At 58.7% G+C, this 22,961-nt stretch overlaps 1 protein-coding gene and 1 long non-coding RNA gene across 5 annotated transcripts in view; one reads left to right on the plus strand and one right to left on the minus strand.

Moving 5' to 3' along the window:
• The first annotated feature begins 712 nt into the window (after nt 1-712).
• Nucleotides 713-13,925, plus strand: TPM2 (tropomyosin 2). 4 transcript variants are annotated; one of them, XM_038742495.1, is made up of 9 exons: nt 713-1,325; nt 1,699-1,824; nt 6,357-6,490; nt 6,643-6,760; nt 6,959-7,029; nt 7,238-7,313; nt 8,214-8,276; nt 8,645-8,714; nt 13,805-13,925. In XM_038742495.1, exons 1-9 carry the CDS (start codon nt 1,212-1,214, stop codon nt 13,885-13,887), a joined length of 855 nt encoding a protein of 284 aa, XP_038598423.1. In that variant the 5' UTR covers nt 713-1,211; the 3' UTR covers nt 13,888-13,925. The 4 variants fall into 4 exon arrangements, with proteins under 4 accessions (XP_038598423.1, XP_038598424.1, XP_038598426.1 ...); XM_038742496.1 differs by lacking the exon at nt 7,238-7,313 and adding an exon at nt 7,718-7,793; XM_038742498.1 differs by lacking the exon at nt 13,805-13,925 and adding an exon at nt 11,245-12,089.
• LOC119922890 overlaps nt 9,650-22,961 on the minus strand; it is a 28,922-nt gene continuing 15,610 nt past the window's right edge. The window contains exons 2-3 of the long non-coding RNA XR_005448734.1: nt 13,058-13,177; nt 9,650-9,825 (exon numbers count right to left, since the gene is read on the minus strand). This is a non-coding gene — a long non-coding RNA (uncharacterized LOC119922890). The remainder of the gene's footprint in view (nt 9,826-13,057; nt 13,178-22,961) is intronic.

Genomic DNA, 22,961 nt, shown 5'->3' on the forward strand with positions numbered 1-22,961 from the left:
TCTTGCCCCCAGGGCCTCGACCTCCCCACAGCCCCCTCTGTCCCTCCCTCTTCCCCCCAGGGCCTCGACCTCCCCACCAAGGCCGGGCCCAACCCCCTCTGCCCCTCCCTCTTTCCCCAAGTGCCTCGACGCCCCCACCGAGGCCGGGCCCAACCCCCTCTGTCCCTCCCTCCCTCTTGCCCCCAGGGCCTCGACCTCCCCACAGCCCCCTCTGTCCCTCCCTCTTCCCCCCAGGGCCTCGACCTCCCCACCGAGGCCGGGCCCAACCCCCTCTGTCCCTCCCTCTTTCCCCCAGTGCCTCGACGCCCCCACCGAGGCCGGGCCCAGCCCTCTCTGTCCCTCCCTCCCTCTTTCCCCCAGGGCCTCGACCTCCCCACCAAGGCCGGGCCCAGCCCCCTCTGTCCCTCCCTCCCTCTTCCCCCCCCATCTGTCCCTCCCTCTTCCCCCCAGTGCCTCGACGTCCCCACCGAGGCCGGGACCAACCCCCTCTGTCCCCTCCCTCTTTCCCCCAGGGCCTCGACGCCCCCACCAAGGCCGGGCCCAACCCCCTCTGTCCCTCCCTCTTTCCCCCAGGGCCTCGACCTCCCCACCAAGGCCGGGCCCAGCCCCCTCTGTCCCTCCCTCCCTCTTCCCCCCCCCCCCCGTCCCTCCCTCTCCCCCCCAGTGCCTCGACGTCCCCACCAAGGCCAGGCCCAACCCCCCCGTCCCTCCCTCTTTCCCCCAGGGCCTCGACGTCCCCACCAAGGCCGGGCCCAACCCCCTCTGTCCCTCCCTCTTTCCCCCAGTGCCTCGACGCCCCCACCAAGGCCGGGCCCAGCCCCCTCTGTCCCTCCCTCCCTGTTCCCCCCAGGGCCTCGACACCCCCACCGAGGCCGGGCCCAGCCCCCTCTGTCCCTCCCTCCCTCCGGGTGGGGGGCCGAGCTGAGATGGGGCAGCAGTTGAGGGTCCGTAAGACGGACCGGGAACCGAGGGGTAGGTAGCCCTGGCTTTGGGCCCCGCAGCCCCTCCCGCCCCCAGCCGTCCCGAGCTTCTGCCCCTACAAGGTTTGGGCCGCGGGCAGGGGAGGGTCCCGGGCCCCCGGCTCCGCCCGCTCCCTCCCGGCCTTTTAGGCCACGGCCCCCGCTGGGACGCCCCAGTCCGTCCCGTCCGTCCCGTCCGGCACCGTCCCGTCCCGTCCCGTCCGGTTGGTCCCTCCACCGCCCGCCGCAGCCATGGACGCCATCAAGAAGAAGATGCAGATGCTGAAGCTGGACAAGGAGAACGCCATCGACCGCGCCGAGCAGGCCGAGGCCGACAAAAAGCAGGCGGAGGACCGCTGCAAGCAGGTGCAACACTCTCTTCGCCCCTCCAGGCCCGGGCCCCGCTCCCACCCACCCTCCCTTATGTCCGGAGTCCGACCCTTAACCTTCCTCCCTCTCGGCCTCGTCTCTTGCGCCGGCACGTCCCCTCCTTCGGCCAACACCCCGCTCTCTCCCAACTTGGGCCTGCCCTGTGGGGAGATCTCCTTCTTCCCTTCCCCTCCACCACCCGTCAGCATCTCCGCCCCAGCTCGCCTGCCTCTCACCTCTAACAGCCCAGGCCTGCACCCCTGCGGACCAGTCGCCACGCTCTCCCTGCCCTTCCCAGAGCCCTCCCCCTGCCCTCCCGGAGCCGCCCGGGTCCCCAGCCCCGGCCTGACGGAGCCCTTGTCTGTCCCAGCTGGAAGAGGAGCAGCAGGGGCTCCAGAAGAAGCTGAAGGGGACGGAGGATGAGGTAGACAAGTACTCCGAGTCGGTGAAGGATGCGCAGGAGAAACTGGAGCAGGCGGAGAAGAAGGCGACAGATGTGAGTATTGCCATGGGGAGCCGTCAGGGAAGAATCGGGGAAGTGGCGGAGTGAGCAAGTAGCAGCTAGGGAGGATGTGGGGGGAGAGGTGGGTGTGAAAGCTAATAATAATAATCGTGGCATTTGTTAAGCGCTTTCTGTGTGCCGAGAACCGTACTAAGCACCGGAGCAGATACAAAATGATCTATGTACGCAAGGAAGTGTGTGTGTGTGTGTGGGGGGAGGCGCTGCCCAAACCCCTCCTGTAGACGGTACCCGGATGGACACAAGGATAACATAGGGGGTGGGGTCACAGAATGGGACGGGAACGGATTTACAGCGGGAGTGGGGCGGGAAAGAGGAGTGTGTGGGAAAGACAAGGGGGTGGAGGAGAGGGGAGGAGGAAAGAAACGAGGGAACACGCGAGGATCGGACCCAAGCTCTGGCGCTTCCGTGATCTCTGGAGGCCGCTGGAAATCCCAGGTCCCGGCCCTTCCAAGGGAGGAGGAGACTGTGAATCTTGGGGCCTGTCTTTCCTTCTGGTCTCAGGCTCGGCAGGGAATTGTTTCAAGCTCTGAGTCCCAGAGCCTCTCCAAAGGCTCCTCCCCCGGTGCCTCCTCCTCGGCGTCAAAGCCCTGAACGTCCCCTTCCCCAGTGACCTGTCCTGATCCCCCCGTTCCCGGCCCCGTCCCAAAGCCCAACCCCACTGTTGTGCCCTGGGCCCCCATTCGACTATCCTCACTCTCCTGCCCTCGGTCTCCTTCCCTCACCCCCTGAGTCCCAACTGGCTTGGGACTCAGGAAGGGGCTGACCTGTAACTGCAAGGCTGGAGGTATGAGGAGGGGAAGAAGCAGCTGTGTCCTCAAGAGGAGTTAACTCCTCAGCCACGCTGAGCATCTGACATCCTATAAATAACCCCGATTCCCTGGGCCGGAATCTCGCCTGGAAACCCAAGGAGACAGGCAGCAGGGGTTGGAGGGGCGGGAGGAGAGAAGGCTGCAGGAGAGGGGTCGGGCAGAAGCCGGAGGCAGAATGCCAGCCCCTCTCCTCACGGAAACCCTCCCCAGATGCGGGCCCGGCACCTGTCTTGCCTCTGCCCCATGCACGGAGTATTCAGGGAAGAGAGAGAGACCCTGGGGAGGAGCCGAACAGAAAATTTCAGGGCCTGATTTGGGCAGAAATCTGACCCTAGGCCGGCAGTCATGGAATGACCTAGGGAATCCTCCCTCCCACCAACGCCCGGCTAGGGGGACACCCATAGATGGATCCCATTAGCCCTCCTTCCCCCTCGGCCCGTCCCCAGTGGCTTTGACAATTAGGGGAAAACAGAGAATGGGTGAGCAGCAGCTAGGGAGGATGTGGGGGGAGAGGTGGGTGCGAAAGCTAATGATAATAATTGCGGCTTTTGTTAAGTGCTTTCTGTGTGCCGAGTAGGAGTAGGTACAAAATGATCAGGTCCCACATGGGGCTCACGTTCTAAGCAGGAGGGAGAACAGATATCGAATCCCCATTCTGCAGATGAGGGAGCTGAGGCACGGAGAAGTGAAGTGACTTGCTCAAAGTCACATAGCAGGTAAGCGGCAGAGCCTGGATTCGAGCTCTCAGGTCTGTGTTCTTTCCACTAGGCTATGCTGCTTCCCTAAGCTATCCCTTATTCCAGCCAAATTTCCAGCTCGGGTTCGGACTGGCTAAGTCTGATGGTTCCCAGTGAGTTTGGCCCTCTTTGGGAGCCGCCCTGGAAGAGTTCAAACTGTCCTGGAGCCAATTTGGTTCTGAAGCTTCAGGAATCCTGGACAGCTCTGACTCTCCCTCCAGGAATCCTGGACAGCCCTGACTCCTCCTGTTCTCCACCCCCTTGGGCAGAGGGAGAGGGCTAGTCATCGCTCGGTGGATCTGGAGGTCCTGGGGCTACTCTGCAGCCCCGGAGAGCCTAGAATTTGTTCTACCTAATCAATCAATCAATCAATCGTATTTATTGAGCGCTTACTGTGTGCAGAGCACTGTACTAAGCGCTTGGGAAGTACAAGTCGGCAACATATAGAGACGGTCCCTACCCAACAGTGGGCTCACAGTCTAGAAGGGGGAGACAGAGAACAAAACAAACATATTACCAAAATAAAATGAATGGAATAGATATGTACCCAAGACCAATCGATCGCTCCATCCGCATTTGGCTCGAGGCCAGCTGGAAAACAGAATGGAGGAGGGAGAGGAAATCGGAGGCAGCGGAGGGGACTGTTCCTCTACGACCTTTTGCCACATGACCAGAGGAAGGGATGTGGGGACAGTCTAGGGTAGAAGTCATCGCTGCTGATGTCAGAGTCACCCTCCTCCTCCTCCTCACTACCATCACCATCAGATAGTGGGATTGAGGCTTGAAGGTAAGGCTCTTGGGCAAAATGCCAGTTGATTAATTTACAGGGGAAAGAAATCTCAACTCCCCAAGTATCTGGACAGTACAGCACCCAAGACGCTGAAATGATCAACCAGTCACAGCAGCCCAAACCCCAACACCTCCACTTAGCATCTTGAAAAAACCCGAAACCCAAATCCGCACCCAATTTCTTTCAAGAATTCTCCTTCCTACTAGGGCCTTACTCTTTTTTGGATGTCGGTCTCTCCGTCTTTCTATTCACTCAGCCTGTTTCGCCACATCCTCATCTTTCGGTCTCTCTAGGCCCTGCCTCCATGTCTCTACCTCCTGGTCTTGTTGGCTTTGTTCCTATTTTTCTCTCAGCATCTCTGTATGCCAGTATCTACGTCTCCTATTTAGTTATCATCATCATCATCAAAAGTATTTATTGAGCGCTTACTATGTGCAGAGCACTGTACTAAGCGCTTGGGAAGTACAAATTGGCAACATAGAGAGACAGTCCCTACCCAACAGTGGGCTCACAGTCTAAAAACAGTGGGCTCACAGTCTAAAAGTATTTAGTTGTACTTTGGGCTCCATCTCTGTCGGCCAGAAGGTGCGTATGGGGACGTGCGTGTGGTACTTGATCTGTTTGCTGGGAAGCTGTTTATGTCGCTGAGGACAAGTGCACCGTTTGGCTGTTCAGTGTCCAAGGGAGGAGAAGAATAATAATGGTATTTGTTAAGTGCTTAACTATGTGCCAGGCACTGTACCAAGTGCTGGTATAATAATAATTCTGGTATTTGAGAAGTGCTTACTATGTGCCAAGCGCTCAGGTAGATACAGGGTAATCAGGTTGTCCCACGTGGGGCTCACAGTCTTAATCCCCGTTTTACAGATGAGGGAACTGAGGCACGGAGAAGTGAAGGGAATTGCCCAAGGTCACACAGCAGACAAGTGGAATGAATCCTCCTGCCCCCGACTCACCCATCTCCGCTCCATCTCCCCCCTCTCCCGCCCCTGCATGGTAGCTCAGATGGAGCTGGGGAGATCTTTACGGGGAGAAGGGTGATGGGAATGGGGTCTTGTCACCTCCCCTAGCTGAAAATGTTCCCCGGGTGGGATCATTCAGGGTCAGTCTCCTATCCCCGACCCGACTCCAGTCCACAGGCTCAACTGCCTTGCGGTATTGGGGCCACTCTAGTTTTATTCCAGACAGTCCAGTTATCAGCTGGTCAGTCCCCTGCCTGATGTGGACACTAGACTGTAAGCTCATTATGGATAGGGACCGTGTCCAATTCTGTTGTTCTGTACTCTCCCGAGCACTTAGTAAAGCAGTCTGCCCGCTCACTAAATACCGTTATTTGAATGACTGATATTAGATCATAAACTGCTTGAGGTGGGATGGCGTCGATCAACTCAAATCTGTTGTGTTCTTCTAACCATACAGTACAGTGCTCTGTTCACAGTAAGCTCTCAAATTCCATTAACTGATTATTTGATTGGTTGATTAGCTCCAGCCCTATCTGGTATTTTCACTTTGAGGACCCAGCCTCTCCTGTCGCTGTTAGAGGCAGTACCTCTGTTCGAAAACACCTGGGAGGGGAATTCATAGGCCCTGGAGCAAGTTGGGTGGGTGGGTTGGGGGGGTGGTCAGGGGCTTCCCCAGAAAAACACCTTAGGTTTGGGCAAACTAATCACACTTCTGCAAAACTGCACATACAGCATCATCCTGTTTCGTTGCATGTACAGCAGGGTGCAAGTGATGTACAGTACGTCGCCGTGTCTGGTGTTTTTGAGGGCAATCAAGTGGCCACTCACTGGTGTGGGGCCCAGCCCTGCAGGAGAACCCGAATGCGTGGCAGGGGGCCAACATGAAGATCTGGATAGAAGTCAGGGCAGGGCTCTTCTCCCCCCCTTCCTGAAAGGGGGCTGGGGGGGCCCCCAAATAGTCCGTCTTATCCCTGAGAAGGGCTGAAGCTCGTGCCGAGGAAGAGGGGTGCCAGAAGCGGTGGCCAGGGTGACTCTGACTCCTCAAGGGGCCATTCTTTTCCCAACGCTGCTGGGTGATGAAGAGACTTTAAGAGAACGCCGCTGTACCGGCCAGGGGGAATGTGGCTTCCCTGGACCCCACCTAACTAGGGCAAGCGTAACTCCCTAACCTTTCATCCCCATCCTCTCCCGTCTCTCCCGCTGGCAGGCAGAAGCAGATGTGGCCTCCCTGAACCGGCGCATCCAGCTAGTAGAGGAAGAGCTGGACAGGGCCCAGGAGCGACTGGCCACGGCGCTGCAGAAGCTGGAGGAGGCAGAGAAGGCAGCTGACGAGAGTGAGAGGTCAGTGGGGGACGAGGTCTCTTCTGGGATGGACGGGGAGCCGGGGGCGGGGAGGTGGTTGGGAGGAGATTGGGGAGGGGTACCTGCTCTAGGGACGTCGGGCTCCGCAGCTCCGAACCTAACGTTGCCCCCCTTCTTCCCCCCACCCTCAGAGGAATGAAGGTGATTGAAAACCGGGCCATGAAAGATGAGGAGAAGATGGAGCTCCAGGAAATGCAGCTCAAGGAGGCCAAGCACATCGCTGAAGAGTCGGACCGCAAATACGAAGAGGTGCTCATCCTTCCGTCACCCTTTCCCCGTCTGGTCGATCCCTCTGGCATCGACGGTCACCCACCTCCACCCCCAGCCGGGCCCTCCCCTTAAGATCCCCTAGGATCCAGCCTGCACCACTGCCCCCGTCGTTGTCTCCTTTCCACCGACCTCCCGCTCCGCCCCACGCCTCCGTGACGGCCCTTCTCCCCGTTCCAGGTGGCCCGGAAACTGGTGATTCTGGAGGGGGAGCTGGAGCGCTCTGAGGAGAGGGCCGAGGTGGCCGAGAGGTGAGGGGGTGACCCGCGGTGACCCGAAGGAGCGTCCGGGTCACGGTACAGGTGGAGGGGAGGGAGGGAGAGATGGAGGTGGCTCCCCAGAGACAGAACGTCTAAGTTCCAGCTGCTGGGTGGGGTGGGCAAGATGACTTCGATTACCACCCCACCCCATACCCCCTGACGAGTCCTATATTCTCTGCCCTCAAACCGGCCCCTCCAGTCGGGCCCGGCAGCTGGAGGAGGAGCTGCGCACCATGGACCAGGCCCTCAAGTCCCTGATGGCCTCCGAGGAAGAGGTAGAGGCCGAGGCCAAGACCCTGGGCTGTCGCTTTCTCTCCTGCCCTCTACATGACTGGCCTCCAGGCTTGCCCATTTTCTGGGTCTCGACCTCTCTACACCTCTCTCTCCTTCCCTCTCCCCCATTTCTTTCCCTCCCTCTGTTTCTTCTCCCCTCTCCTTCTCGCTGGACTCTGGTCTTTGTCTCTCATCTCTGCATCCTGCTCCTGGACTGGGGCGAGGGGCATACGGGAGGGTCGCGGTCGCTTCCGCTTCCCGTTTCACGCTGCTGATACGCTCCCTCATGGCTCTCACTGCACTCTTTCTCTCCCTCCCTCTCCTCTTCTTCCCTCCGCACCTGGATATGCTCACCTCCCCGGCTGCCTCCTCACACCGCTCTGCCCCCCTTTACCGCCGGACACAGTAAATGTGGGGATCTAGAGGAGGAACTGAAAATTGTCACCAACAATCTCAAGTCTCTGGAGGCTCAGGCTGACAAGGTAGAGGGGGAACCAAGTAGGGGCAAGGTCAGAGGAGGAGGTGTGAGGATGGGTGGACAGGTTAAATGGGGCCCTGGGTAATTGAGGGAGTAGGAAGGGGGGATGAAGAGCAGTGTGGGTGGCTGAGGGGGGATAAGTGAAGCGAGGGTAAGGGGGTAGGGAGGGCGGGAGCAGGGGAGAGGTGAATAAAAGCAGGGTGGAGCAGCGGAGAGGGCAGAACGAGGGGTGGGAGGGATTAAGACATGGGGTGGGAGCGGTGAAAGCAGGGTGTCGGGGGTGGACAAGGGACAGGAGAATGATCCTAAGGGAATCCATCCCAGAACCAGGGAGTAGCTGGGGGCCAGCAGGAAGGTGGGAGGGTGGGGAAACAAAGTCTGAGTGTGTCTGAGCTCGTGGGGATCTCTCTTCTCTGCCCCTCAGTACTCCACCAAGGAGGATAAATACGAGGAGGAGATCAAGCTGCTGGGGGACAAGCTGAAGGAGGTGAGAAGATCCCCGCCCTCTCCAAGTCCAGCAGAACCCCCCTTTCCCTTCACATCCAGCTTCCTGTTTCCCACCCCTAACTCCTCCATCCTGAGGGGTTGACTTGGAGAGAGCGTTCTCTTTATGGTGGAGTAGGGAGGGGGTTCATTTTAACGCGCCCCCCGCCACCACCACCTCCCACCATCAACATCATCAATCGTATTTATTGAGCACTTACTGTGTGCAGAGCACTGTACTAAGCACTTGGGAAGTACAAGTTGGCAACATATAGAGACAGTCCCTACCCCACAGTGGGCTCACAGTCTAAAAATATGGCTCACCACCGCATTACTCAACTTTTCTCCTATCACCCTAATCCCCGCCCCTAGGCTGAGACCCGGGCAGAGTTTGCCGAGAGGTCAGTGGCAAAGCTGGAGAAAACCATCGACGACCTGGAAGGTAAAGGTCCCCCAACGCCCTCGGGCGTCCCCGGTTGCTCCCCTCTGCTTTGGTATCTGTCACGATATGTTTCTGTTTGCCTCGCTCTCTCTTCAGGCCTTGGCCTGTTCCGTGTCTGCCTTAGCATGCTCACTGTCCAGACTGAGCCACTGGGGTCTTACCAAGCTTCGAATATAATGGGGGGAATCGGCCAGGCCCAGGTCAGGCAAGAGGATTGTGTTCAGAGATGCCACTGGCACGTCACTACGCAGCAGCAGGAATGGACACGTGAGCTCTGGGTGGGTTGGAGAGGAGGAGCTCTTGGTTACTCTGGCAGGGCTGTCTGGAAGAGGTCTGGGGGCACGAGTGAGGGGCAAAGAGAGCAGAAGGGGTGGTAAAAAAAAAAGGAGAGAGCGAGCAGGAGGAAGAGCTGACACGGTTGGGGGTTCAGCTTGGGACCTGTGTGCAGGACGGGTAGGGCAGGAGCCCTTGAAACATCCTATTGTTGAGGGAAACGCCGAGTGGTTCCCCATACGGCTTGGAGGCTGGGAATACAGCTGGGGAATGGAGGTAGGAAGGAGCAGCGAACGTGGCCATGACCAGGAAATAATAACATTAATAATGATAGCAATAATAATACTATGTTAAGCGCTTACTCTGGGCCAAGCACTGTACAAAGTGCTGGGGTGCACGTAAGACGATCGCGTTGGACCCACTCCCTGTCCCAGCTGCGGCTCACAGCCTAAGCGGGAGGGAGAAGAGGCACTGAATAGCCATTTTGCAGATGAGGAGACTGAGGCACACGGAAGTTGAGTGACTTGCCCAAGGCCACCCAGCAGCAGAATGAGGATTAAAACCCAGGCTCTCCGAATCCCGGGCCTGTGCTCTTTCCACTAGGCCAAGCAGGGAATGAAAGATGATAAAGCACCAGAGATAATAATAATAACGATGGTATTTGTTAATGCTTACTATGTGCCAAGGCTTGGGACCTGGGGCCCTCTTGGGAGGGGGCCGGGGACGAATTTCCAGCTGACCTGATCGGTGCAGTAGACTGGTGGGACTCCGCGGAGAGCTGGAACCGTGGGCACGGGTGATCGGCCAGGGCCCAAGCGGGCAGGAGTGACCAGGGACTCTGAAAGGAAGAGTGAAGATACTGTTCAGGAAGAGGGGAGCCTGAGATGTGAGCACCCCAAAGGGCGTCAGGTTGAAAGGGCCCAGGAAATAAGACAGCTCAGTCCCTCATTCCCCGGTTCTTTAACTCCAGTTGCCTCTCTCTACCTCTGTCTCCAGTCACTCGTGATGGTCTCTGTCTATCCGCCTCCAGCTGACGTTGTTGATCTGTTTCTCTGACTACAGTTGTCACTGTCTCGAGTCTTTGCTAACTTCTGTCTCTGAATCCAGCGGGCGCCGCCTCAATCAATCAGTCGAGTTATTTATTGAGCACTTGCTCTGTGCAGAGCATAGTACTAAGCCCCTGGGGGAGTATAATAAAGTTAGCAGAGGTGATCCCTGCCCTTAGGCAATCCACGAGGGAGACAAACAATAAAATACATTACAGGAAGGAGGAAACAACGGACCGGGGATATGTCCATAGCGCAGGAGGGATGGAGCATTCCCGCCAGGCGGTTAGGTGACACAGAAGTGTTAAAATAGCAGCTACAGGGAGCATGAGGGCCAGCGAGTGAGGATAATAATAATAATGACGGCATTTGTTAAGCGCTTACTATGTGCAAAGCACTGTTCTAACCTGATACACGGTGATCAGGTTGTCCCACGGGGGGTATCACAGTCTTAATCCCCGTTTTACAGATGAGGTAACAGGCTCAGAGAAGTTAAGCCCAAGGTCACACAGCGGGATTCGAACCCGTGGCACCTGACTCCAAAGCCCGTGCTCTTCCCGCTGAGCCACGCTGCAATCGGGGGAGGCCTCCTGAAGGAGATGTGATTTTAGAAGGGTTTTGAAGATGTGGAGATGCCGGATGTGAACTGGGAGGGGACTTCTGGGCCGAAGGGAGGCTGTGAGCAAGGGGTCAGTGGTGAGAGAAGCATGAATGAGACAAGCGAGTAGGCTGGTTTGAGAGGACGGGAGGATGGGAGCTGGAATGGAGTGGGAGAAGAGCGAGGATAAATAGGAGGGAGAGAGCTGATGAAGGGAGCGTCTTAAAGCCGTTTGGGCTTGAGCGGAGGGGAATGGCAACCCCCGGAGGCTTCTGAGCAGCGGGGGGACGTGTTTCTCTAAAACAAACGGGTGAGGCAGCAGGATGAAATGTGGACTGGAGAGGGAAAAGGAAAAGCTGTGAGGAGGCTGATGCCGTCTCCGGTTGCCTCTGGTTTTCATCTCTGGTCACCCGTGACGATGCCTGCAGTCATTTCCGTCTACCGAACCTAGCTGTCGTCGTCTATCTCCGTCTCCCTGCTGCCGGCTCGATCTCGGTCTGTCGGTCTCTCTCACTCTGGTTTTCTCTCTTTCCTCTCCCCACGCTGTCCCTCGCTCCGCCCTTCTTCTCCCTGTCCTCCCTCCCTGTCTCCTCGCGCCTCCCCCTGCCCTCAGACGAGGTCTATGCCCAGAAGATGAAGTACAAGGCGATCAGCGAGGAGCTCGACAACGCGCTCAACGATATCACCTCCCTCTGAGTCTCCTTTCTCCCTTTCTCTGTCCCCCCCCCGCCCCTCCACCTTCCCCCGTACCCTCGGCTCCTGCCTTCTGGACTCTGGGCCCCACTGACTCCTTAGCGCCAGCCTCTCCGGCTCTCGGCACTCTGCCCTCGCTTCCGCCTCCTCGTTTCCGCGGCCGTCGGGCTGGGAGCGGCGCGGGCTGGGAGGGGGAGCCTTCTGGAGATGAAGCTGCTGCCTTTGCACAAGAGGCCGGGCCGGGGTGGGACAGCTCAGCCGGAGCCCCTGGCTCCTCGCTGTCCATCTGTCTGTTGTCCATCTGTCTCTGCTGCTCAATAAACTGTCTCAACTCAACCTGAGGCCAAGTCTCCCTCACCTAAGCATGCCGTAGCACACCCCCCACCCACAGCATCCCCTGCTTTTCCACACCTACCAAGGACCCCCACCTCCAGAACCCATTCTGTCTCCCCACCTAGGACCTCTCCTCGTCTCTTCCGCCCATCGCTTCCTGTCTCCCTCGCCGAACACCACCTGGTTTCCCTTCCCTGAGCATTTTCCTGCCTCCCTCAAACACCCTCTCCCAGTTTCCCCACACAGACATCCCGTTAGCACCTCCCAACACCCCCACTAAACGCCTCCCTCACAGGGTCCGGGCTTGACACCTACGCACCTCCCAAACACCCTGCAAACCTCGTTAATACCTCCACCAGCCCGTCAAAGGAGACGTTAAAGATTTTCCTGCTCTCCCCTCACTTTTTCTTTTCAATGGCCTCTGTTAAGCTGCTATGGGCTCTGGGATAGATACGAGCTGATCGGGTTGGACACATTCCGGGTCCCAAGTGGGGCTTACGGTCTTAATCCCCCTTTTTACAAATGAAGTAACTGAGGCACAGAAAAGTTAAATGACTCGCTCAAGGTCACGCAGCAAACAGACGGCAGAGCCGGAATTAGAACACAGGTAGGCCTCACTGCTTCTTCCTGCCAGAATCGCCACCTTCCATGGCCTTTACCCAGACTTGGCCTCCAAATACCGTCTCTCCGAGAATCCAAGTCACTCCATACCATCTTCTGCTCAGGTTATTACTGCCAGACTTCAGCCAGGCACTTCTTTTTATAGTTCTTCTGAGTGCCAAGCACCTGCTGTCTTCGTCATCCCCCAAAACGCTACAGCTCCCACACTGATCCTGATTCGCTTTCTGACACTGCCCCTCCATGGTCCCACAGTGACTCTCTGCTACTCTTTCCCCTATCACCATGGCCTTCTCTACCTTCTCCAGGGCCCACGTGCCAAGTTCTCCATTGCTTCCACCCAAACTACTCACGGCAGGCTGCATGGCCACGCTCTCTGGATATCTGGGGGCAGTTTTAGCAGTTTTCCTTCAGCTTTCTGCTGCAGGATTGGACTGGGCTAGACTCCACTTTTTCACCAACTCTACCAATGCCTCTGTCTCCCTGTATCACTTTCTCCCTTCAGGGCTTTCTCTTTTCCCCCCCTCCACCAGACTAGGGATCTGAATGACGGTTTTCTCCTCATCAACTCCATACCTCAAGGGCTTGCTGCCCCTTTCGCTACCTCTGACTCTCTCCCATCACACCGTTGGATACATCCTCTTGGGCTGCCCACCTTGTCCAATTCTCGGCCTCTGGCAGTTCTCGCTCCTCCAGTCAGACACCCATGAGCTCATGGTGGGCGAAAGACGAGTATAAAGCCTTCGGCAGCCCTTCCCCTCCATGTGCCCCGCTGTGATTACCTAGTCCGGACGTGTGCCAGGCCCCTCAGCCCCTTTCCTCTCCTTGGCATCCTTGGCATCCTGGGGCCCAGCTGGACAGCAAATTTTTCGGAACAGGCAGAGAGTGGGCCACACTTGGTACTAGAGAGGGGAGAGAGTAGCAGACTAGGAGGGGCACAGGAAATCATACTGTCGCCGCCATCATCTAATTGCTGAGGGATGATCTCCCTCAGTCTTCCAGCACCAATGGGCTCCAGGCTTGGGGAGGGGGAAATGGGATGCCGAGAGTGGGAGAGGTAGATTTTGGAGGGTGCCCCGGCAGGTCGGAGTGGGGAAGGTGTATAGCTGGGCTGGGTTGAGAGGGATTCGGATTGGACTCTTTCCTGACTGAGTTACCTGTGACCCTGGCCCTCATGTCTGATCCCCATGTTGTGTCCCTGTCTTCCCAACGTCCCATGCCTATTTCCCCATGTTCTTCCATATCAACCCTTCCTCTTGGGTCCCTCTTATCTATCCCCTCACTGCCCTATCTCTCCGACATCCCTCCGTCCCCAAACACCTGGCTGCCCTAAAACTCCTCATCTTTCTAATGTCCTCCCTTTTCCCAACCTCCTCTTACCCTGCCAACCTATCTCCCCGCCTCCTGCGGTCCTCACCCCATCTCCTATCTTCACCTATCCCACCCATCTGCTTCCTCCTCCCGCCCTTCCACCGTCCTCCCCCAACCCTTGTCTCTGTACGTTCCCATCCCTCTGGGCCCCATCATAGAAACCCTGGCCACTGCCAAGGAGGAAAACGTGGGGATGCACCAGACTCTGGATCAGACGCTGTTGGAACTCAACAACCTGTGATGGAAGAGGACGTACCCACCCAGGTCCATTAAAGTTATTCTAACTTAGAAGTGTGTTGAGTTTCTCTTTGAAGGGGGAGGGGGCAGGGAGCAGGACCCTGCAGAAAGGTGGGGAGAGAGGTGTGTCCCTCGTTCAGGATTATAAAATGAGCTTTTCACAAGGTAAAGAGGAGGCAGAGTTCAGTCTGAGTCTAGCCTGGCCCAGACCAACTCCTGACTGCCTGCCTAGCCAGGGGAGAGAGAGAGGAGAGGAGAGAGGAAGAGAGCGGAGAGAGACAGGGGTGTGTGTGTGTGTGCCACAGTAATAATAATAATAATAAAAATAATAATAATAATAATAATAAAGTGTTTGTTAAGCTGTGACACGTGCCAAGCACTGTTCTAAGAACTGGGGTAGACACAAGGTTATCAGGCTGGACCCAGTCCCTGTCTCACATGGGGCTCACAGTCTAGGTAGGAGGGAGCTGGATTTAATCCCCATTTTACAGATGAGGGATCTGAAGCACGGAGAAGTTAAGTGACTTCACGAGAAGCAGCGTGGCTCCGTGGAAAGAGCCCGGGCTTTGGAGTCAGAGGTCATGGGTTCAAGTCCCGGCTCTGCCAGTTGTCAGCTGGGTGACTTTGGGCAAGCCACTTCACTTCTCTGGGCCTCGGTGACCTCATCTGTAAAATGGGGATGAAGACTGTGAGCCCCCCGTGGGACCGCCTGATCACCTTGTAACCCCCCCCAGCGCTTAGAACAGTGCTTTGCACATAGTAAGCGGTTAATAAATGCCATCATCTTATTAGTAGTAGTAGTAGTAGTAGTATTCCCCGTGGCCCCGCCCCTCCACCTTTGGCCCCGCCCCCACCTTTGGCCCCGCCCCATCGCGCACGCCATTTTCCCATTGGCCCCGCCCATTCATCCTTGGCCCCGCCCCATCGCGCACGGTGCTCCTTTCCCATTGGGCCAGCCCCGCCGCGCCCCTCCTTTTCCCCCCTTGGCCCCACCCCTCCATCCTTGGCCCCACCCCATCGCGTGCGCTTCTCCTTTCCATTGGCCCCGCCCCATTGCGCGCGCCCCTCCTTTTTCCCTTGGCCCCGCCCCTTCATCCTTGGCCCCGCCCCATCGCGCGCACTGCTCCTTTCCCCTTGGCCCCGCCCCTTCACGCGCGCCTCTCCTTCTCTGTGCCTCAATTCCCTCATCTGTAAAATGGGGATGAAGACTGTGAGCCCCCCGTGGGACCACCTGATCACCTTGTAACCTCCCCAGCGCTTAGAACAGTGCTTTGTACATAGTAAGCGCTTAATAAATGCCATTATTATTATTACTATTCCCCTTGGCCCCGCCCCTTCATCCTTGGCCCCGCCCCATCGCGCGCGCCGCTCCTTTCCATTTGGCCCGGCCCAATCGCGCGCGCCCCGCCTTCCCCCCTTGGCCCCGCCCCTCCACCCTTGGCCCCGCCCCATCGCGCACGTGCTCAATTCCCATTGGCCCCGCCCCACCCCGCCTTCCCCCCTTGGCCCCTCCCCTTCATTCTTGGCCCCGCCCCATCACGCACGCCTCTCCTTTCCCATTGGCCCTGCCATGCTTCCCCCCTTGGCCCCGCCCTTTCATCCTTGGCCCCGCCCCATCGCGCGCGCCTCTCCTTCCCATTGGCCCCACCCCGCCGCGCGCACCTCTCTTTTCCCCGCTTCACGCGCGCCGCTCCTCTGTGCCTCAGTTCCCTCATCTGTGAAATGGAGATTAAGACTGTGAGCCCCCCCCCGTGGGACCACCTGATCACCTTGCAACCTCCCCAGCGCTTAGAACAGTGCTTTTCACATAGTAAGTGCTTAATAAATGCCATCATCATTATAATTATTACTATTCCCCTTGGCCCCGCCCCTCCACCTTTGGCCCCGCCCTATCGCGCGCCTCGCCTTTCCCATTGGCCCCTCCCCTTTATCCTTGGCCCCGCCCCGCCGCGCGCGCCCCTCCTGTCCCCCTTGGCCCCGCCCCTTCATCCTTGGCCCCGCCCCTTCACGCGCAAAGCTCCTTCTCTGTGCCTCAGTTCCCTCCTCTGTAAAATGGGGATTAAGACTGTGAGCCCCCCGTGGGACCACCTGATCACCTTGTAACCTCCCCAGTTCTTAGAACAGTGCTTTGCACATAGTAAGCGCTTAATAAATACCATTATTATTATTATTATTACTATTTCCCTTGGCCCCGCCCCTCCACCTTTGGCCCCGCCCCATCGCGCGCACCTCTGCTTTCCCCCTTGGCCCCGCCCCATCGCGCGCGCCGCTCCTTTCCAATGGCCCCACCCCACCAAGCGCGCCCCTCTTTTCCCCCCCTTGGCCCCGCCCCTCCATCCTTAGCCCCGCCCCATCGCTCGCCCCCCTCTTCCCCCCTTGGCTCCGCCCCTTCACGCGTGCCGCTCCTTCTCTGTGCCTCAGTTCCCTCCTCTGTATAATGGGGATTAAGACTGTGAGCCCCCCGTGGGACCACCTGATCACCTTGTAACCTCCCCAGCGCTTAGAACGGTGCTTTGCACATAGTAAGCGCTTAATAAATGTCATCATTATTATTATAATTTTTACTACTATTCCCCTTGGCCCCGCCCCTCCACTTTTGGCCCCGCCCCATCGCGCGCGCCGCTCCTTTCCCATTGTCCCCGCCCCTCCATCCTTGGCCCCGCCCCCTCGCGCGCGCCGCTCCTTTCCCCTTGGCCCCGCCCCTCCATCCTTGGCCCCGCCCCATCGCGCGCACTGCTCCTTCTCTGTGCCTCAGTTCCCTCATCTGTAAAATGGGGATTAAGACTGTGAGCCCCCCGTGGGACCACCTGATCACCTTGTAACCTCCCCAGCGCTTAGAACAGTGCTTTGCACATAGTAAGCGCTTAATAAATGCCATTATTATTATTATTATTATTATTACTATTCCCCTTGGCCCCGCCCCTTCATCCTTGGCCCCGCCCCGTCACGCACTCCGCTCCTTTCCCATTGGCCCCGCCCCGCCTTTCCCCCTTGGCCCCGCCCCTTCACCCTTGGCCCCGCCCCATCGCGCGCCCCCCTCCTTCCCCCCTTGGCCCCGCCCCTTCACGCGCACCGCTCCTTCTCTGTGCCTCAATTCCCTCCTCTGTAAAATGGGGATTAAGACTGTGAGCCCCCCGTGGGACCACCTGATCACCTTGTAACCTCCCCAGCGCTTAGAACGGTGCTTTGCACATAGTAAGTGCTTAATAAATGTCATCATTATTATTATTATTACTACTATTCCCCTTGGCCCCGCCCCTCCACTTTTGGCCCCGCCCCATCGCGCGCGCCGCTCCTTTCCCATTGTCCCCGCCCCTTCATCCTTGGCCCCGCCCCCTCGCACGCGCCGCTCCTTTCCCCTTGGCCCCGCCCCTCCATCCTTGGCCCCGCCCCATCGCTCGCGCCGCTCCTTCTCTGTGCCTCAATTCCCTCATCTGTAAAATGGGGATTAAGGCTGTGAGCCCCCCGTGGGACCACCTGATCACCTTGTAACCTCCCCAGCGCTTAGAACAGTGCTTTGCACATAGTAAGCGCTTAATAAATGCCATTATCATTATCATTATTATTACTACTACTCCCCTTGGCCCCGCCCCTCCACCTTAGGCCCCGCCCCATCGCGTGCTCCGCTCCTCTCCCCTTGGCCCCGCCCCATCGCGCCCGCCCCTCTTTTCCCCCCTTGGCCCCGCCCCTCTCCCCCTCTTGGCCCCGCCCCTTCATCCTTGGCCCCGCCCCATCACGCACCCCACTCTGTTCCCATTGGCCCCGCCCCGCCGCTCGCGCCCCTCCTTCCCCCTCTTGGCCCCTCCCCTTGTCCTTGCCCCGCCCCACTGCGCACGCCGCTCCTTTCCCATTATCCCCGCCCCGCCCCTCCTTTCCCCTCCTTGGCCCCTCCCCTTCGTCCTTGGCCCCGCCCCATCACGCGTGCCCCTCCTTTCCATTGGCCCCACCCCACCGCGCCCCTCCTTCCCCCCTTGGCCCCGCCCCTTCACGCTCGCCGCTCCTTCTCTGTGCCTCAGTTCCCTCATCTGTAAAATGGGGATTAAGGCTGTGAGCCCCCCGTGGGACCACCTGATCACCTTGTAACCCCCCCAGTGCTTAGAACAGGGCTTTGCACATAGTAAGCGCTTAATAAATGCCATCATCATTATTATTATTATTACTATTCCCCTTGGCCCCGCCCCTCCACCTTTGGCCCCACCCTATCGCGTGCGCCCCTCCTTTCCCTTTGGCCCCGCCCCTCCATCCTTGGCCCCGCCCCATCGCGCGCGCCGCTTCTTTCCCCTTGGCCCCGCCCCTTCACGCACGCCTCTCATCATCATCATCATCATCAATCGTATTTATTGAGCGCTTACTATGTGCAGAGCACTGTACTAAACGCTTGGGAAGTACAAATTGGCAACACATAGAGACAGTCCCTACCCAACAGTGGGCTCACAGTCTAAAAGGGGGAGACAGAGAAAAAAAAACCAAACATACTAACAAAATAAATAGGATAGATATGTACAAAAAATAAATAAATAAATAGAGTAATAAATATGTACAAACATATATACATATATACAGGTGCTGTGGGGAAGGGAAGGAGGTAAGATGGGGGGATGGAGAGGGGGACGAGGGGGAGAGGAAGGAAGGGGCTCAGTCTCTGTGCCTCAGTCCCCTCCTCTGTAAAATGGGGATTAAGACTGTGAGCCCCCCGTGGGACCATCTGATCACCTTGTAACCTCCCCAGTGCTTAGAATGGTGCTTTGCACATAGTAAGCGCTTAATAAATCCCATTATTATTATTACTATGCCCCTTGGCCCCGCCTCTCCACCTTTGGCCCCGCCCCATCGCGCGCGCCCCTCCTTTCCCCTTGGCCCCGCCCTTCCATCCTTGGCCCCGCCCCATCGCGCGCGCCGCTCCTTTCCCCTTGGCCCCGCCTCTTCATCCTTGGCCCCGCCCCACCGCCTGCGCCCCTCCTTCCCCCCCTTGGCCCCTCCCCTCCATCCTTGGCCCCGCCCCATCGCGCGAGCCGCTCCTTTCCCCCCTTGGCACCGCCCCTTCATCCTTGGCCGTGCCCCATTGCGCGAGCGTCGCCTTTCCCCTTGGCCCCGCCCCTCCACCTTTGGCCCCGCCCCATCACACGTGCCTCTCCTTTCAATAGGCCCCGCCCCATCGCGCGCGCCCCTCCCTTCCCCCTTGGCCCCGCCCCTTTATTCTTGGCCCCGCCCCATTGTGCGCGCCTCGCCTTTCCCCTTGGCCCCGCCCCTCCATCTTTGGCCCCGCCCCATCGCACGTGCCGCTCCTTTCAATAGGCCCCGCCCCATCGCGCGAGCCGCTCCTTTACCATTGGCCCCGCCTCTTCATCCTTGGCCCCGCCCCACCGCGCACGCCCCCCTTCCCCCTTGGCCCCGCCCCTTCATTATTGGCCCCGCCCCATCGCACCTGCCGCTCCTTTCAATAGGCCCCGCCCCATCGCGCGCGCCCCTTGGCCCCGCCCCTCCATCCTTGGCCCCGCCCCATCGCGCGCGCCGCTTCTTTCCCCTTGGCCCCGCCCCTTCACGCGTGCCACCCCTTCACGCGTGCCGCTCCTTCTCTGTGCCTCAGTTCCCTCCTCTGTAAAATGGGGATTAAGACTGTGAGCCCCCCGTGGGACCATCTGATCACCTTGTAACCTCCCCAGCGCTTAGAACAGTGCTTTACACATAGTAACCGCTTAATAAATGCCATTATTATTATTACTATTCCCCTTGACCCCCTCCTTTCCATCCTTGGCCCCGCCCCATCGCGCACGCCGCTCCTTTCCCTCTGGGCCCCGCCCCTTCACGCGCACCACTCCGTCTCTGTGCCTCAATTCCCTCATCTGTAAAATGGGAATGAAAATGGACCACCTGATCACCTTGTAACCTCCCCAGCGCTTAGAACAGTGCTTTGCACATAGTAAGCGCTTAATAAAATGCTATTATTATTATTATTACTATTCTCCTTGGCCCCGTCCCTCCACCTTTGGCCCCGCCCCATCGCGCGTGCCCCTCCTTTCCCCCTTGGCCCCGCCCCATCGCGCGCGCCGCTCCTTTCCCCCCTTGGCCCCGCCCCTTCACTACCGCCGCTCCTTCTCTGTGCCTCAATTCCCTCACCTGTAAAATGGGGATTAAGGCTGTGAGCCCCCCGTGGGACCACCTTGTAACCTCCCCAGTGTTTAGAACAGTGCTTTGCACATAGTAAACGCTTAATAAATGTCATTATTATTAGTAGTAGTATTAGTATTACTATTCCCCTTGGCCACGCCCCTCCACCTTTGGCCACGACCCATCGCGCGCGCCGCTCCTTTCCCCTTGGCCCCGCCCCTCCATCCTTGGCCCCGCCCCTTCACGCGCCCCGCTCCTTCTCTGTGCCTCAGTTCCCTCATCTGTAAAATGGGGATTAAGACTGTGAGCCCCCCGTGGGACCACCTGATCACCTTGTAACCTCCCCAGCGCTTAGAACAGTGCTTTGCACATAGTAAGCGCTTTATAAATGCCATCTTCATTATTACTACTATTCCCCTTGGCCCCGCCCCTCCACCTTTGGCCCCGCCCTATCGCGCGCGCCCCTCCTTCCCCATTGGCCCCGCCCCTTCATCCTTGGCCCCGCCCCTACATCCTTAGCCCCGCCCCATCGCACGCGCCGCTCCTTTCCCCTTGGCCCGGCCCAATCGCACGCGCCCCTCCTTTCCCCCCTTGGCCCCGCCCCTACATCCTTGGCCCCGCCCCACCGCGCGCGCCGCTCCTTTCCCATTGGCCCCGCCCCGCCTCCCCCTTTGGCCCCGCCCCTTCATTCTTGGCCCCGCCCCATCGCGCACGTCTCTCCTTTCCCATTTGCCCTGCCATGCCTTCCCCCCCTTGGCCCTGCCCTTTTATCCTTGGCCCCCCCATCGCGCGCCCCTCTCCTTTCCATTGGCCCCACCCCGCCGCGCGCGCCGTTCTTTCCCCCCTTGGCCCCGCCCCTTCGCGCACGCCGCTCCTCTGTGCCTCAGTTCCCTAATCTGTAAAATGGAGATTAAGACTGGGAGCCCCCCCGTGGGACCACCTGATCACCTTGCACCCTCCCCAGCGCTTAGAACAGTGCTTTGCACATAGTAAGCGCTTAATAAATGCCATCATCATTATTATTATTATTACTATTCCCCTTGGCCCCGCCCCTCGATCCTTGGCCCCGCCCCGTCGCGCTTCGCTTCTTTCCCCCTTGGCCCCGCCCCTTCACGCGCGCCGCTCCTTCTCTGTGCCTCAGTTCCCTCCTGTGTAGAATGGGGATGAAGACTGTGAGCCCCCCCGTGGGACCACCTGATCACCTTGTAACCTCCCCAGCGCTTAGAACGGTGCTTTGCACAAAGTAAGCGCTTAATAAATGCCATTATTATTATTACTATTCCCCTTGGCCCCGCCCCTCCACCTTTGGCCCCGCCCAATCGCGCGCGCCGCTCCTTTCCCCTTGGCCCCGCCCCATCGCGCGCGCCGCTCTTTTCCCCCCTTGGCCCCGCCCCATCGCGCGCGCCTCTCCTTCTCTGTGCCTCAGTTCCCTCATCTGTAAAATGGGGTTTAAGACTGTGAGCTACCCCTTGGGAACACCTGATCACCTTGTAACCTCCCCAGCGCTTAGAACAGTGCTTTGCACATAGTAAGCGCTTATAAATGCCATCATTATTATTATGATTATTAGTATTCCCCTTGGTCCCGCCCCCCACCTTTGGCCCCGCCCCATCGCGTGCGCCGCTCTTTTCCCCTTGGCCCCGCCCCTTCACCCTTGGCCCCGCCCCATCTCGCGCCCTGCTCCTTACCCATTGGCCCCGCCCTGCCACGTGCATCCCTCCTTTCCCCCTTGGCCCCGCCCCTTAAACCTTGGCCCCGCCCCATCGCGCGCCGCTCCTCCCCCCTTGGCCCCGCCCCTTCACGCGCGCCGCTCCTTCTCTGTGCTCAGTTCCCTCATCTCTAAAATGGGGATTAAGACTGTGAGCCCCCCGTGGGACCACCTGATCACCTTGTAACCTCCCCAGCGCTTAGAACAGTGCTTTGCACATAGTAAGCGCTTAATAAATGCTATTATCATTATTATTATTATTACTATTCCCCTTGGCCCGCCCCTCCACCTTTGGCCCCGCCCCATCGCGCGCCGCTCCTTTTCCCCTTGGCCCCGCCCCTTCATCCTTGGCCCCGCCCCATCGCGCGCGCCTCTCCTTCCCTGTGCCTCAGTTCCCTCATCTGTAAAATGGGGTTTAAGACTGTGAGCTCCCCGTGGGACCACCTGATCACCTTGTAATCTCTCCAGCGCTTAGAACAGTGCTGTGCACATAGTAAGCAGTTATAAATGCCATTATTATTATTATGATTATTACTATTCCCCTTGGCCCCATCCCTCCACCTTTGGCCCCGTCCCGTCGCGCGTGCCGCTCCTTTCCCATTGGCCCCACCCCTTCGTCCGTGGCCCCGCCCCATCGCGCGCGCCTCTCCTTTCCCATTGGCCCCGCCCCACCACGTGTGCCAATCCTTTCCCCCTTGGCCCCGCCCCTTCATTATTGGCCCCGCCCCATCGCGCGCGCTGCTCATCCTCCCTTGGCCCCGCCCTTTCATCCTTGGCCCCGCCCCATCACGCGCGCACTCCTTTCCCCTTGGCCCCGCCCCTTCACCCGAGCCTCTCCTTCTCTGTGCCTCAGTTCCCTCATCTGTAAAATGGGGTTTAAGACTGTGAGCTCCTCGTGGGACCATCTGATCACCTTGTAACCTCCCCAGCGCCTAGAACAGTGCTTTGCACATAGTAAGCGCTTAATAAATGCCATCATCATTATTATGATTATTATTATTAGTATTCCCCTTGGCCCCGCCCCTCCAACTTTGGCCCCGCCCCGTCGCGCGCGCCGCTCCTTCCCCCCTTGGCCCCGCCCCTTCGTCCTTGGCCCCGCCCCGTCGCGCGCGCCGCTCCTTTCCCATTGGCCCCGCCCCATCGCGAGCGCCTCTCTCCCCCCCTTGGCCCCGCCCCTCCATCCTTGGCCCCGCCCCATCGCGCGCCGCTCCTTTCCCCTTGGCCCCGCCCCTTCATGCGCGCCGCTCCTCTGTGCCTCAGTT

This window comes from Tachyglossus aculeatus, unplaced genomic scaffold (genome assembly GCF_015852505.1).
Source record: "Tachyglossus aculeatus isolate mTacAcu1 unplaced genomic scaffold, mTacAcu1.pri scaffold_12_arrow_ctg1, whole genome shotgun sequence".
NCBI lineage: Eukaryota > Metazoa > Chordata > Mammalia > Monotremata > Tachyglossidae > Tachyglossus > Tachyglossus aculeatus.